The 16,090-nt window shown below is 49.3% G+C and overlaps 1 protein-coding gene across 3 annotated transcripts in view; it reads right to left on the reverse strand.

Moving 5' to 3' along the window:
- Positions 1-971: 971 nt before the first annotated feature.
- Positions 972-16,090, reverse strand: part of LOC105200443 (neprilysin-1) — a 524,884-nt gene continuing 509,765 nt past the window's right edge. Inside the window, exons 12-15 of one of the 3 annotated variants that reach the window (XR_005575917.1) lie at positions 4,153-4,380; positions 4,040-4,081; positions 1,247-3,951; positions 972-1,134 (exon numbers count right to left, since the gene is read on the reverse strand). Coding sequence is in view for 2 of the 3 variants with exons in the window: in XM_039455238.1 (XP_039311172.1) it covers positions 3,854-3,951; positions 4,040-4,081; positions 4,153-4,380 (368 nt within the window). In the remaining variant the exon portion in view is untranslated. Of the gene's footprint in view, positions 3,952-4,039; positions 4,082-4,152; positions 4,381-16,090 lie in introns of those variants that run through there. The other 2 variants (XM_039455238.1, XM_039455241.1) reach the window with 2 other exon arrangements.

The raw sequence follows: 16,090 nt of genomic DNA on the forward strand, positions 1-16,090 counted from the left end.
GCTCTGAGAAACAGCACCAAAGATGTACCTATACTCTGCGTTTAACGATCCGCTAAACAAGTTTATTGGTGGAAGTTGACCAAGTTCTCGTGAGAAAATACAACGTGCCCATATAGAACATTCGTCGGTAAAAATTACGTTGTTTCATTTTTGGATCTTTCAAGTGGATGCAAAGAAACACAGCCTCGTAGCGCTACGCGTATTTGACACTCAAGGCACTTAACGTATTTCTCTTATAAAAGATGGCAACTCAATCTTTGTTGATAATGCATCAAAGACAAGATTTTCCTCTGTCAACTCACGAAAGATTTAGGGCTATATCTTTTACCGATTGTGAATAAGGCCTAATGCCACAATGTTATTTAATGGACTGTAAATGACATTCTTATTGCATCCTCCTCAGTCGAGGAGCATAAGAAACATCTTTGCACGGTTTTTCATAAACTCAAGGAATTTAGATTATTTTTGAATCTGTCAAAATGTATCTTAGATGCGGAAGAAATAACAATAAAAGTGTACATGAGAGGATCAGCCTATGACAACTTTGACTTTGACATATATTATTAAGAACCCATCGTCGATAGGAAGTATTAGGAACACATCGTCGTCAAAATGACATCATTTTGACGTCAAACCTACATCACAATTTCATCATACCAGAAGAGTCAAAATGACGATTTTTAGTTATAAAATTTGACTGTATATTGACGTCAAAAGGATACGACGTCCTACTGCAGATAATATGAGGGTCCACATTAACAGAATTTTTTTCTATGATGTTAATTATGACACTGAGAGAAAAATTATTACTTTTATTAAATAAATTATTTAATAATTTTAAATATTTAATAAATATTTAATAAAATTTAATAATTTATCTCTCAGTGTAATAATTAACATCACAGAAAAAAATTCTGCTACTGTGAATAGTTTGAATAGTACTTATATATTATATTATAATAAAATATTTATTTGCTGTATATAGTTATTTATTTAATATAAAAGTATTTGTTTAATACAAAATACTTAATTATACCACTCGTTGAGTATTGGTACTAAACCAACGTTTAATAACATAATCTTCAACCTGTTTCAGGTACACAATTTCTTTGTTAAATGTTTGCAAAATAGCAACTGCAAAAAAACATTATGATTAAAAAAAAATTTGGCTCTTTTTAAATACTAATATAAAATGTTGAAAGAGGTTAAACCTCAAATTTTTAAATATCTATTAGTAATTATTCACCTTGAATGTCGTTGTTACAATCCGCCGGTCTGTAAACTGGCGGCGTAATGGTTTTTGATTTTTGGCCGCTGTCACCAGTCGTCATGATTCGGGTGATATGCCCCTCCTCATGACAACAATTAATTATTGGTTAAACTGTTTTTATTTTATAAAAGAGTTTTTGCTGTTACGTGGAAGAGGGTGCGTGGTGCAGATGAAAGGGAAGAGAAAAAGAAACTATCAGAACTGATTTTAACCTTCAACTTTTTATTAATTACGAATCTAGTGGTATAATTTTGCCTTAATGCTACCGCATGCGTCATAATGGAAAATAATTGAAGTTAATATAAGAAAAAAGGGAAAAGAAATTTAGTCAAAGAAAAAAAAAAGGAAAGAATGAGTGTGTGCGGTTAAACGTGATTTAAAAGAATTAAGAGAGAACTTATGAGAACAAGAGCTTTGATAGAAGTTTTCCATTGAGGATCCGAGATGTCCTGCCCCTGCTTTTATTTGATAGGATTAGTGTTTTTAAGAAGAATGCGGATTGATGGATCGAGTCTACGAAGGCGCTATTTGAGTGAAGGCTCAGGAGTGCGCATTCGAGTGGTTTCGGGGTGGAGAATTTTTAGTCTCGTCTAAAACAGGCTCGAGGAGGCGCTGTTTGAGCGATGGCTCATTCAGCGCACAACCTGGCTGCTGTAGACGAGATAGGTGCAGGAAGGAGTTCTGCGGAAGAATGGAAGCCAGGGGGAAGGCATCCTAGAGATCCGGGATGGAAATGATTAGTTATTGACCCACCCCTTATCTCGTCAGCAATCTATAGCTTAGGAGGCTGCCCTGAGTTGCGCTCTCACCGATTGCTTGACTCGATAGAAGTGATCTGATTTCCAATTTCGCGTCGTATTTATACCGTTGTAGACGAGGGGTGCCAGGGAGGAGAGGTTCCCGATTTCTGTTAATTTTTCAATATAGGTAAGTCTTTTAATGATCACGCGCCTTCCGCGTGCCGCGCGGCTCGCGACTTCAAGAGGGAATCGCATATGAGATCAAGAATTAATTTCGAAGCTTTAAAATTCAATATAAAATGTAATTTCTAAAAGATCTTTGAATTGTAGTGCTGTAGTGCTGATTTTTCTGAGTCGTTACATAGCGAAAGAATTGGAATTTTTCAACGCGAACTATTTTTTTATCGATTTTGAATTTTCAGAAGACCCTAGCGGTTGTAATTTTTATGGGATTTTAATGTAGTGCGACAGAGTGCAAGCCGAGAGTGAGTGTAAATGATTTCTAGATTGAAATTAATAAGTTTATTAAAGATACTATTTTTAATGGTCCCGTAAAAATAGACGGAATTATCGTACGAGAGTCGCGAGGAGCGTGCGCCCGCGCGCACCGGTGTCGCGACGAAAATTATTCCGAGATCCTTTAAAAATTCCTGTAGGTTACAACTCTCTATATTAATTTTAATTTGACAGGATGGTAGTGCCGATTTCTCTGAATCGTTACATTACCGAAACATTACAACACCGAAAAGTTTAAATTTCAATATTGCTTTTGGATGAAATTAATTTTTATACTTTGGACATTTATAATGCTCTCAATTTTCTTGTTTTTCTAGTTGCGCGTGCATAGTAGGATAGTGGAGTAGGCGCTCTACAAGAGTGCACGTTGAAGTTTGCAAGGTTATTATTCCTACTATGAGAAAACTATTTTTCTTTATGCCTGGATAAATCTTGAGACTCGGCGCGCGCGCGAGCTTGCGACGCAGTCGGGGACCGCGAGGCACGGAGAGACCGCGCGCGAGCGTCGTGAATCGCATTCCGCGCATTATTTCCAATTTAATCAAATTTATACCTTAACTAGTGATCTCAGGTTCGCATGTACGGCGCGATAGCATCTAGTAAACGCAATCATCACGCGATTACAGGTTTATTATTTTATTATTATTTTTACGGAAAAGTGTTACAAAATTTGGGCGATTGTGCGTTGCTATTATAATTTTTAGGTTTGAAATGGTTAATTACGTTACATTATCCTTATGTGTCGAAATTTGTCTCTGTAATTTTTATAAGAAGGTTTAATTATTTTTAAATTTACGTTAACGGATGTATGCAGAAGGTGCGTAAGGTTAAAGAAAAATTTTTGGGCACCAGACGTAACAGCGTCATATGTTTTGCTTGTACTAAAAGTAATTTTGGTTTTTTTAGTCTTTCCCCAACTAATTGATCTTGACAGAGAGTTTGTTATAATTTTGGGAAAAATTGATTGCACAGCAGCAACTTCCGATTCTTTACTTTTTATTTTACTGGCGAAAATGTCTACCTATAACAATTTCACAAATAAATTACTGTTATAAACGAGATTTGAATTACATTATGAATGTGATTTTAATTATATTCAAATTAACCACTTGTCGAAACACAATAATAGAGTGCGGATGTAAATATGTAATTTGAAGTAATTAAAAATATAATAAAATACACTGTTGAGATATTTGTAAAAACATCATCGGTTGTTAAAATTTCTTCTATTTTTTCCATTTTTCTTCCGTGCGTAGAGGAAATGCTGGAATTCCATGTGATCGCTGTAATTTTATCTCATCTGGAAACAGCTCGTTGATGATACGATCTAACTTGATATGATGAACTCCAAATGATCAAGTTTGATACGCATTTCTTCTTGAACTTTGAACATATTGTCAATTATTTGCGACATATCTGCGTTCCCTAAAAACAATATACATGTTCATTTAATTAATCTCACTTTAACCTTGTAATTGATATGAAAATAGAAACATTATTATAGTGCTTATACCATTTCTTTTTCCTTTCTTTTGGCAGGAGAAATTGTCAGAACCTGATCAACAATACATTGTAATAAGTTAAAGATAAATTGAATTGGAAAATAAAATAAAAAATTTTCCTCACCGTCTAAGGACGATTTTATGGCATTAATCCTTATTGGACTTTCTCTATTATCAGGATCTTGCTGTTTATTTTGTTCTTCACAATTCTGTATATCATTATTATCACTATGTTTGCTGCTTTGAAAAATTTTATCCTGCTTCTCTTCACGTCCTAGCTCATACAGTATAGGAAAAATTTTATATTCTGATGTTTGTGTCATGAATTGCATCTCCGAACCGGAAGTCATATCTAAAAAATGAAAATAATCACCACTACTCACTGCTTAAGTTTTATACGAATTTCCAAAGTTGATTAAAGTACCCTTTGAACTCATTATAAATTATGGATAGTAAATAAACAAAATGTATTAAATTATACAAATAATTAACTATGTGAATATTATCAATGAAAATTGAAAGGTAAATATATTGAATAGGGGAGGCTGCTCCGATGACCTTGACTTTGACATATGTTGTCAAGGTCATGACCCTGAGTAACGTCCAACAATTTTTAGCCGTCGCTCACCCTTTGTTAAAAAGTCATAATCACAAAAATTTATAAAAATTAAAAGCGATAACTACGAGGTGTGTTCAAAAAGTATCGCGAATTTTGTGTTTTTTCAAAAATTATTTATTTATTCATGAATATCTATTTTGTCCCCTTCAAAGTAATCCCCATGAGATATTATACACTTGTGCCAACGGTTTTTCCAATCTTCGAAGCACTTCAAAAAATCATTTTTTTTTATCTTGTTCAGCTCCTCCTTCGATGCCGTCTTTATCTCGTCAAGCGTAGCGTAACGTCGTCCTTTCATGGGCCTCTTCAGTTTAGGGAACAAGAAAAAGTCACAGGGGGCCAGATCTGGGGAATACGGTGGCTGCGGCATCATTAGTGTGTTGTTTTTGGCCAAAAAGTCGTGCACAAGCAACGATGTGTGAGCAGGGGCGTTATCGTGGTGCAAAAGCCAATTTTTGTTCTTCCACAAATCCGGGCGTTTCTGGCGGATAGCTTCGCGCAAATTGCGCATAACTTGCAGGTAATATTCCTTATTGACCGTTCTACCCTGTGGCAAGAACTCATGATGCACCACGCCCCTGCAATCGAAGAAAACTGTCAGCAAAACTTTCACATTCGACCGAACTTGGCGCGCTTTTTTCGGTCTTGGTTCGTGCGGCAGCTTCCATTGAGATGATTGAGCTTTGGTTTCCACGTCATAACCATAAACCCACGATTCGTCACCAGTTATGACCCTCTGGAGCAAATTTGGATCGTCGCGGACAGAGTCCAACATCTCATTAGCAATGTTCATGCGATGCTGTTTTTGGTCGCAATTGAGCAATTTTGGTACGAATTTCGCGGCGACCCGTCTCATGCCCAAATCATTGATAAAAATCGAATGGCACGAGCCAATCGATATGTTTAGGTCCTCAGCAACTTCTCTAACGGTGATTCGACGATTGGCCAATACCATTTTCTCCACTTCATTAATTTTTTCGTCTGTTGTTGAAGTGCTCGGGCGTCCGGCACGCTCTTCGTCGTTCACATCTTCTCGGCCTTCTGAGAACATTTTGTACCACCGATAAACGTTGCTTCGGTCCAAGGTAGCTTCTCCGTATGCCACAGTCAACATTCGGAATGCATCCGCGCACTTAATTTCGTTTTTCACACAAAATTTGATACAGGTTCTTTGATCTATTTTTTTGAATAGGTAAAAATCGAAGACGATCCAAAACACGTGCAAGCAAAGCAGCTGTCAACAATTAAGTGAACATTCAAAATGGCCGAGCTTGTCGGCATAAGTGAGAGACATGAGTACCAACATAACGCCACAAAAAGATCGAAATTCGAATATACGTAACCCGCGAAAATTCAAAATTCGCGATACTTTTTGAACACACCTCGTACACATATACTCACATATACACATAAAAATATAGGGGGAGGGGCAGAGCCCGTCCCCCTGCACCCCTTTCCGGTATTTTTTTTAACCTAACCTACCCCTACTTTTGTCGAAATTTGTAATGATATTAGATTTGAAAATATGGGTTAGGTTACGCGCGCACATGCACACGCACACGCACACGCACACTGCGCGGAACAGTACTAATAGCTTGTAAGATCAGACTCATTCCGCGTAGAATTTCGATTTTCCGTTTCATATGTATTTTGACAATATTTCTTGTGTTTAGTTGGATACTCAATACGTGTATATAACTAAAATTGGTAAAAAAACTCTGAAAAAGTCAAATATTTACATGTAGTACAGAGAACGAGTGGGCGGGGCTCCGCTCCTTCCCCTGCACCCCCCCCCTTTTTTTGATAACGGAGAGGAAATGCGTTACCGCATACCCCAGGCCCCGGGGGAGGCCTGGTGGTTATGTGGGGCTCTTCCCCGCAGACGACGTATCGACGGGGACATACCCACTAAAACCTCTCCGGATGTCCTGCACTGGTCCGTGACTGGGGGGCTTCGGGAACGCGTGCAGCATACTTCCGGAGCTCCACGGACCAGGTCGGCCTGAGCCGACTCGGCGCGCCAGGTGCTTCCTGACGTGGAAGCACCTGGCAGGGCTTTAGGGCCTAGTCTGCCCTAGGTCGAGGGAGGGGGACACTATCCCCCCTCCCGCCTCTTCCACTGATGTTTCGGAGGTAAAGCCCGGGGTATCCGGACCCGCCGTAACCCCGGGCCTCTTCGCGCCGCGCTGACGGCGGCGCGGTCCTCCCTACTACCCTGGGGGAGGAGAGAGAAGATCCTTCCCTTTCACCCTAACCCGGTGAGGCAGTGGGGGGGAGCGACTCCGCGTTATACCGCAGGGTCCCCCCCCCAGACCGGCAGGTCGAATCTGCCTCGCCAGGCTTACCACCGATGTGAGGGGCCCTCCTCCCGCGGCTACGCGTCCCGAAGGCGGGGCCGGCAGCCGCTGGGGAGGAAGGTCGCCCCCCCTCTGTGTTTGCGCCGTCACTCTCCTCCTCCTTCCCAATTGTGGGGAGGGAGGGGGCGACGGCAACTGATCGCCCGCACCCCCGCCGCATTTTGGCAGACGGGCCACTACGGCCTAAAGGGCGGGGGGCGGGCCTTCTTCTTCTTCGGGGCGGTCGGGGGGGGGGAGCCGAGATGGATCATGGCCCCCGTCCCCGCCACCCCTGTCGTCGTTATTATCGCCGGGGGGCATGCGTCCCCCCGGCCTCCTCTCCTTAATGATCTTGACCTCCTCCTTCTGCCGCATTACTTGCTTGCAGAAGGAGGAGACCGCGACCCAGGCGCTCTCCCTGCGGACCATCTGGCTAATGATAGCCCGCAGGGAGAGATCATCACCAATTTCTCTTCTCAGGACTCCGCGCAGCTCCTCCCACGCTGGACAATGTTCCAGCGTGTGCTGCGCGGAGTCCCGTTCGGCGTCGCAATGATGGCACTGCGTCGTCGGCTCCTTACGTATTCTGCACAGGTACTCACCGAAGCAGCCATGCCCGGTGAGCACCTGTGTCGTCCGGTAGGACAAGCCGCCCCAAGGGCGGCCCACTCATTCGTACAAGTGGGGTAGGACGGCCTCCAAGATCCAAGATCCCGCCGCTGGTGGGTCATTGGCGAGACTCTCTCGCCAAGACCTCATGGCCCGCCGGCGAGCCCTCTCTCGCAATAGCACGGCGACCCTGGGGGTAACCACTCCCCCCTGCAGGCGGACGGCCTTCGCCCTGGCATATGACCATGCCAGGGCGTCGGCCGTGAATTCCGTCGGGGGGAACCCCGCTAGTACTAAGGTCGCCGGGCTGGGGGCGGTGCGATAGGCGCGCACGATTCTTCGCGCCAGCCGCCGCTGCGCTGCGTGCAGCACATCCCTTATGCGGCGACTGGACAACGCCTCGCGAAACCAGACCGGAACACCGTACAGGGCCCCGGCCATGGCCGCGTAGGCGTATGCGCACCTCGCACCTACTCCTGGACCTCGGAGATTGGGCATCAACCCCAGGAGGGCGTCCGTCATTTTGCCCAATCGCTGGGCCAATTTGTCGAAATGCTCAACAAAGGCCCAGCGACCGTCCAATTGCAATCCCAGGTATTTGAGGGTTGTCCCCACTCGGATTTGGGTGTCGTCCCAACCCGGACGAAGGCCTCGGGCGGTACCCCGGAGAAGCCATCGTGAAAGAAGATGGCTTCCGTCTTCTCCGGGGCCACCCGCAGGCCCAGGCTCTTTATGGACCCGACGACGCAGGCCACTGCCTAGTTGCACATTGCAACTGCTTTTCCCCTGGAGGCTCCCCTGGCTACCACGAACGTGTCGTCCGCATAACCAACGACGTGGCAGCCAGGGGGGAGGGCCACACGGAGCACTTTGTCGTATGCGGCGTTCCATAGCAGGGGGCCCAGCACGGACCCCTGCGGAACGCCGCACGACGTGTCCCTCCGCTGCTGGAGTCCGGTTTTATCCCGGAACTCCAGCACCCTGAAGTAGTCCCGATGGCGACGAGGTAGGGCGGCAGGCGAAAGTGCTCGCTAAGCGCCGCCACAACCTCGCCCCACGGGATACTATTGAAGGCGTTAGCGATATCCAGGGATTGCCCGCATCATCCAGCATACATAGGGGCCTGTATGCGGAGGGATTCTCCGCTGGCTTGCCCTACTTATTGAGGAGGACAAGCCGGGCCCTCTTCCACCTCCTGGGGAAAGTTCCTTCGCGGAGGCACTTTGTGTACGTGACACGAAGTGCCTCCCCTATTATTGGAGACGCCCGGGCCCAGACCTTGGCGTATATTCGGTCTGGCCCGGGCGCCTTCGCCTTTTGTCCGTTGATACGGGCGAAGGCCGCGACCATCTCGTGTCTGGACACCTCCAGCTCCTCGGTCCATCCTGGGGGAGGGCCGGTCTTCTCCGGAATGTCCCTCCCCCTGGTGGGGAACAATGTGTCCACCATCGTTCCGAGGAACTGGGGGTCCAGCGTCTTCGAGACTGGAGGCGCCCACGGGCGGAGCCTCTTCCTCACAATCTTGTAAGGTCTCCCCCATGGGTCGCGGTCCAGCTCGGAGGGGAGTTCCTCCCAGGTCGCGGCCTTCGCCCGCGCGATGGCGGTCCTCAGGGCCTTCCTGGCTTCCCTGAGGACCGCCTCGGCGTTATTCAGCTCTTCCTCCATGCCCCGCCGCTTGGCGCGCGTATGTGCCCTGGCGGCCACGGTAGCCTGCTTCATTTCGGCAAGCTCCGCGGACCACCAGTAGGCGGCACGGCGCGCCATAGGTCTGCTACGGGGCATGGAGGCGTCGCAAGTGCGCGACATGATCGCGCATAGGCGCTCTGCCTCCTCCTCGGCTCCAAGGTCAGCTCCTCCCTCCGGCCAAGTGGAGGCAAGAAGACTGACCTCGAGGGCTTCGGGGTCGAGTTTCCTCAGGATCCATCGTTTTCCATCATGTTTGCGGCGATGTTGCTCACGCACCTCCGCAGGGGGGGAGACCAGCTCCATGGAGATGAGTCTGTGATCAGACGTCTCTCCCAGGGAGCCGGTCTCCACTTTCCATCCTTTGACCCTATTAAGGGCCCCGGGGGAGGCCCATGTCACATCGACAATGGACTCTCCCCCGGCCCCCACGTAGGTGCTGACTCGGCCCCGGTTAAGGAGTACCAGGCCGAGCCCCGCCGCAATGTCCCGGGCCAGGCGGCCTCTGGTGTCGGTGCGGGGGCAGCCCCAATCCACAGCGTGTGCATTGAGGTCTCCACCCACAACGACTGGCCTGGGAGAGCGACTGAGGATGTCGCTCTCCATGCCATCCAGAGCCGCCTCAAACTCCCCCCTGCACATACTGGGGGAGAAGTAACAGCCCAGGACATCGATGGGTCCATACTCGACCATGACGTAGCCCTCGTCAGCCGACACTAGGAGCATCGGCGGAGCGCCATCAACGTGTTGGCTGGCCATCGCCACCTTCCCCGAGGAGTCCCCGACACAGTTGGGGTTGTCCTCGGGGATCCTATACAGATCGGCGACGATGGCCAGCCACCTGCCTCCGCTAGGCACTGCACAAGCATATCTTGTGCAGCCCTGGCGTGGTTCAGGTTGGCCTGGAGGAGCCTACGGGGCATTGTTGTCTTGCTCCCGAGGCTCCTCCACTTCCCTCATCTCTACGCACGTAGGTGCATTATCTTCATCATTTGTTCTCCTCTCCCTTTGCGGGAGAGGAGCCTCTGCCTCAGGGGGGGGCCGCAGCCTGGGTCGAGATCGGCGTTGCTGTCGACCCCGCCTCTCGGCGGCCCCCGGCGCTCGGGGGTGCTTTTTGGGCCTTATTGGCTAGGCACCCCTTTGCGCCGATCCGATGGTCGGCGGGCTTGCCCGCGTCTTTGCAGACCGAGCAGCCTGCTGTTTCCTTACACGCATTGGCCAAGTGGCCAATGCCTCCACATCTGTAGCAGCAGCCGGATCTGTCGATCCGGCTGCTGCATTTGGCCTGGACGTGGCCCGTGGCCAGGCTCCTGTGGCACTGTAGTCCCCGCGAGGGGAGCAGTGCCACGCGGCAGCTCGACCAGCCCACCCTTACTCGGGAGGCGGCCAAGACTGCCTTACCCGCCTTCGCGGTGCAGCGCACCCAGCAGGTGCCAGCCTGTTGGGAGCCATGAGGATCTCTCCCACTTTGATGTCGTGGGGAGTGCAAGCTCCGATGGCTCCCAGGACCTCGGCCACCTCACTAGGGGTGACCGAGTCGGCCAGTCAAGCGTAGCTCGACCGTCTTGCACGGCCGAGCTACCTTGACATCATCTTTTGCTGACAAGGCCGCCCTGATACCTTTGGCCAGGGCGTCGGCCTTAGTGCCGTTATCAACGCCCTTGACCTCGAGTATCAGGGCACCCGTAACAGCTCTGCTGGGGCGCAGGTCCTCAATCCCGAGGGAGGAGAGATCGACCCTCTCCCTCGCGGTCTTGAGGACCTGCGCGTACGCTCCCGGGTCGGCACAAGTGACCGTCACCGTCCCCGTGGTCGGCGGTTTGATTTTGGCCACTCTGGCCGACTCTTGGGAGCTAGCTCCGCCCCGTGGTTGTCCCCTGGGTCCCCCCTGACCTCCCCCACGCCCTCCCTTCCTCTTCTTCTCCCTCGAAGACGTCGAGGAAGTCTGGGGAGGGGGATTCTTTGGGGGGGGGACTGGGAGAACTCTTATCGGCCTACCGATAGCGGGGACCGCCTTAGACGCCTCGTTGGTGGCTTTGGCGGCCTTTCTTTTGTTCTTTTTTGAGACCACCTCCGTCCATAACTCTAGTATAGAGGGGGAGGTAGTCTCCTTCGCGGGAGCGGGTTTAGCAGCCACAGTGGCTGCTTTACCCGCTCCATTTTGAGGGACAGCCGGAGTCTGGGTGGCAATCTGGCCCCCAGACGGGACTGTCTTGGGCTTTTCCACGGCCTCATTGGTTGGGAGAAGCCCCATTTCCTTGAGGACTCTGTTTAAGACCTCCCGTAGGCCGTCCTCCGTGACAGCTTTCTTCTTTCTCCTCTCCTCTCCTCCCATCCGTCCCGCTCTCTCCAACGGACGTGAGGGAGGAGGGAGGGGAGGGAATGAGGAGCGAGGAGCCGGAGCAATTCTTAGGTCCGCCACCTTGGACCTGGGGTTCAGTTGTTTCCGAACCTCCCGAAGTGGCGGACAAAAGTACGGCTCCTTCAGCTTTTCAATGCTGACCACCACCGGCTTGGTACGCTGGGTGGTGGCAGCCTCAGTCGTTACCTCGCCAGGGGGTTCCTCGGTTGCCGTATCCGAGCAAGTCAGGTACGGCAAGTGAGGGGGTTCCCCGGTAAAAGCGTCCACGACCTCTGCGTCGAGGTCCATGTCCGTTTGAACCTTGGCGTCAGTGTAGCCGTCGACATCAGCGCGCGTATTTGAGCTCTTCTCGAGGAGCGCCACTCGGACGCGGAGCTGCCCGAGCTCCGCTTCCAGTTTGCGCTTCTCTGCCTCCCATCTTGACCTGGCCTTGGTCAGGGCGGCGCTGTCATCCCGGCGCTGTCGCGCCTGCTCGTCCTCATCTTGCTTGGCCATCAGTGTAGTCAGGCCGGCTGTGAGGTCGGTATATGCTGTCCACATATCTCTCCGTATGGGGCCCTGTATGTTCAGCGACCTTTCAACGGATTTCGCCAAAATCCCCAAACTGTTAGTCATAACAACCGCTATGGCGGCTGTTGGCTGCATCTCAAGCTCCTCAGCGCGTTCGAGGGCCTCGTTATTGGCCCTCGAGGCGCGTTCTGAGATAGGCTTGACCTCCGGGTTAAGGATTGCCTTGTGATGCTTTTTTAGCTTTCTTGCCTTTTCCATCTCGGCCTTTTGGGCGAGGGCCTGCGCGGTGAATTGCCCCTCGTGAGAGGGGTCTTTTGCAGGCCGCCCGCGTCCCTTCTTTGTGGGCTCTTTGTCCGACCCAGACGAAGACGAAATATAATATTTCGCCTTGGTCGTCTTTTGGTGCGCCCGTTTTGTTCCTCTGCCGACCGATTCCCTATCGGTGTCCACGTCCATGATGTCGGCGGACACCGGAGTGTGGGACGGTGAGGGCGGCAGGGAGTCTCCCTTCTTTCTTCCCGAACTGGATGGTCCGGTAGTGCTTCCTCCCTCTTCTGGTTTACCTGTGCCCGGCTCGCAGCCAGTGGGCCTAGGCCCCTTACTGCAGGCCGGACCAGGCTTCGTACCAGTGGTTGTAATTTCTTTGCCCTTTTTAGGCAGATAATCTCCTAATGTGAGCGGGGGTTTTCTTGTTTTACGACCCGTGTCCTGGGGGTCGGTCGAGCTAAACAGCTCGAGTCCCCCGGTCCCAGTACTGGGTCCTCTCCTGTATTTTGTTGCATCCCTCCCTTCAGCAGGAGAGATGTCACTTCCTTTGAGGTCTGGGAGTGTTAGGAGTGCGCACTTAATCGTCGCGTAATTGAAGGATTTTGGACTGTGAGAATCGGAGCAATGAAATACACAAACCGTTAAAGTTCACAAATTGCTTTAATGCCACTTAGACACTACAGGCACAGTTTTAAAGGAAGTACTCTGAGATACTTGGTACACCGACAGACACGGTCGTGTGAGTTTAAAAATGAGATTAGAGATTTAATTAACCGGCAGTCATGGCCGTACGATTAGGAGTCTTGCGAATATCTATCTGAGAGGCAAAAACGCCTGCTTCCGCTCGAGGACGCCCAGAGGGGGCTTGCGCAGGACACCGTCGTAAGGTGGTGCCCTCGCGTGATAAAGGATCGATATCGATCGCTCGCATGTAGCGGGTGACACGCTTTCGCGTATTACGCTGTTCCCAAACATGCCGCTCGCCTCGTACTGATAGTACGAAACGATGATGTACCCGGGAGACCAAGCATCACGCCTAATAGAACTTAGTGTAGTAATATTAGTTGATAAAGCTAAACAATAATACAAATTAATAACGACGCAATGAACTGTGAATATAAAGATTAGTTACAACGCATGAGATAAACAAATTGAGATGCTATCGCCGCCCGCCATGGGAGCTCTACTGCGGCAACCCCGCATTAATTTCGATAGGAAGCTTGCATAGCCGGTTAACGGCACGCCTTCTTGTATTCGAAAGCGTCCTTACATCCACTACCCTAACGAGACCTTGAGGGTCAGGATAGATTTTTACTACTCTCCCAAGCTCCCATTTCGTCGGCGGTAGCAACGGGTTTTGAACTAATACTAGATCATCGACTTTCAAACTAGTCGCTTTCTGACGCCACTTATAGCGCTGCTGTAACGTGTGGAGATAATCTCGCGACCATATCCGCCAAAACTGCTCGTGCATCCGCTGTACACGCTGCCAACGATTGAGTCGCGTTTCCCTCAAATCCAATACGGACTCCTCAGGCGTCGCAATCAGCGAGGTACCTATTAAGAAATGGGCAGGAATCAAAGGTGAGAGATCGGAGGAATCATCGGACAAGGGAGCTATAGGTCTAGAATTTAGACATGACTCCACTTGAGTTAGTAATGTAGTGAACTCCTCATTTGAAAGCGTGTGAGCACCAATTACACGCCGTAAATGGTGCTTAACGGACTTTACGCCCGCTTCCCACATTCCTCCAAAATGTGGGGCGGAGGGCGGTATAAATCTCCAAGTGATGCCGTCGGAGGCTAAATACGCGACGAGATCAGGATCACGCGACAGAGCTCTGAACGCATTGCGCAATTCCTTTTCGGCACCCTGAAAATTGGTCCCATTATCACTGAATAATGAGACCGGAAGACCCCTACGAGAGGTGAATCTTCTAAATGCGGCCAAAAACCCATCGCTGGTATAATCATTGGCCAGTTCCAAGTGTATGGCCCTAGTGGCCAAACAAACGAACACAACCACATAAGCCTTGTGTGTCCGCTGGCCACGTCCTACTATCGGAAGGACATGAAAAGGACCGGCATAGTCTACGCCGGTATGTTGAAACGGACGAGAAGGGTTTATTCGAACGTCCGGCAGATCACCCATTTGCTGCAATATCGGAATAGCTCTGTGGCGGACACAAACAACACACCTGTGAATGTGATGTTTTACAAGGTTTCTAGCATTTAGAATCCAGTACTGTTGGCGTAAAACTCCTAACGTCAACTGTGTCCCACCGTGAAGCGTTCGATCGTGTGCCTGCGCAACAATCAGCTCCGATATGCGATGCCTCGGTAGTATGATGGGATGTCTCTCATCGTAAGAGAGGGACGCCCGGCAGAGACGTCCCCCGACACGAAGGTTATCCTTCGTGTCCAAAAACGGGTTTAGATTTTTCAAGGGACTAGATTTAGACGGGCCCTCACCACGTTTTATTGCCTGGATCTCATTCGAAAAGTTAATCTTTTGTACGTACGCAATCCAAAAACTACGAGCCTGTCTGATAGCGTCACTCAACACATATAACGTACCTAATTGATCACTATCCGCCCTTCTAAGGCGCTGTCGAACCTTATGAACGAAAAATAGGCAATAGGCCGTGATCCGCAACAACTTAGGCCAACTGGAAACTTGCTCGGAAAGATCCCACCCTGCCGCGCCCCGCTGAGCTAAATAAACTGGAACGCTACGTCGTTCCATGTTTCCGTCCGATCGAAGGGAGGAGGGCTGTTCCGACCACACAGTCGAGGGTGACTGCAGCCATTGAGGCCCACTCCACCACAACGAGTGCGACTTCAACTCCTGAACGCTGATGCCGCGCGACGCACAGTCTGCGGGATTTTCTTTAGACCCGACAAATAGCCACTGAGCTTGCGGCAAGCTTGTCTGGATTTCTGATACCCTATTGGATATGAAAGTCTTCCAGGTATTGGGATGCTGCTTAATCCAAGCAAGTGTGATCATGGAATCTGACCAGCAGTATACTGGTACTGAACTTAACCTTAAAGTACTAACAATATTTTTAAGAAAACGAGCTAGTAAGGTAACTGCACACAGCTCTAACCTGGGAACGCTAATTGTTTTAATAGGAGCGACCTTAGATTTACAGGCTAAGAGTGTTACTCCAAAGCTGCTTCGAGTGTGAATAATGCGAATGTATACAACGGCCGCATAGGCCCGTGTTGAAGCATCCGCAAATCCATGCAACTCGATACCCAGATCGGAGTTGCTTTGATTCGTCCACCTTGGGATTGAAATCTCTTTGAGATCTGTCAGACTGTGAGAATACTCAGTCCATCGTTCCTCTAGATCACTCGAGAGCGGGCTATCCCAATCAACCTTACGCAGCCATAGTTCCTGCATGAAAATTTTAGCGGTGATTACCACAGGGGCAATCCAACCCAGTGGATCAAAGAATCGCGAAATGGCGGATAGCACGCTACGTTTCGAGATCACCGGAAACTCCGGAATTTGCATCCTGAAATGGAATCGATCAAGTATAGGACTCCACGAAATTCCTAAAACCCTGAAGGAGGAGTCCTTGTCAAATTCGACACTATTGTCCTCCAGTCGATCCGACACTGGTATCTCCGACAACAATTCGTCATAGTTTGACGTCCATTTACGAAG

The sequence above is a fragment of the Solenopsis invicta genome, chromosome 11 (genome assembly GCF_016802725.1).
Source record: "Solenopsis invicta isolate M01_SB chromosome 11, UNIL_Sinv_3.0, whole genome shotgun sequence".
Lineage (NCBI taxonomy): Eukaryota > Metazoa > Arthropoda > Insecta > Hymenoptera > Formicidae > Solenopsis > Solenopsis invicta.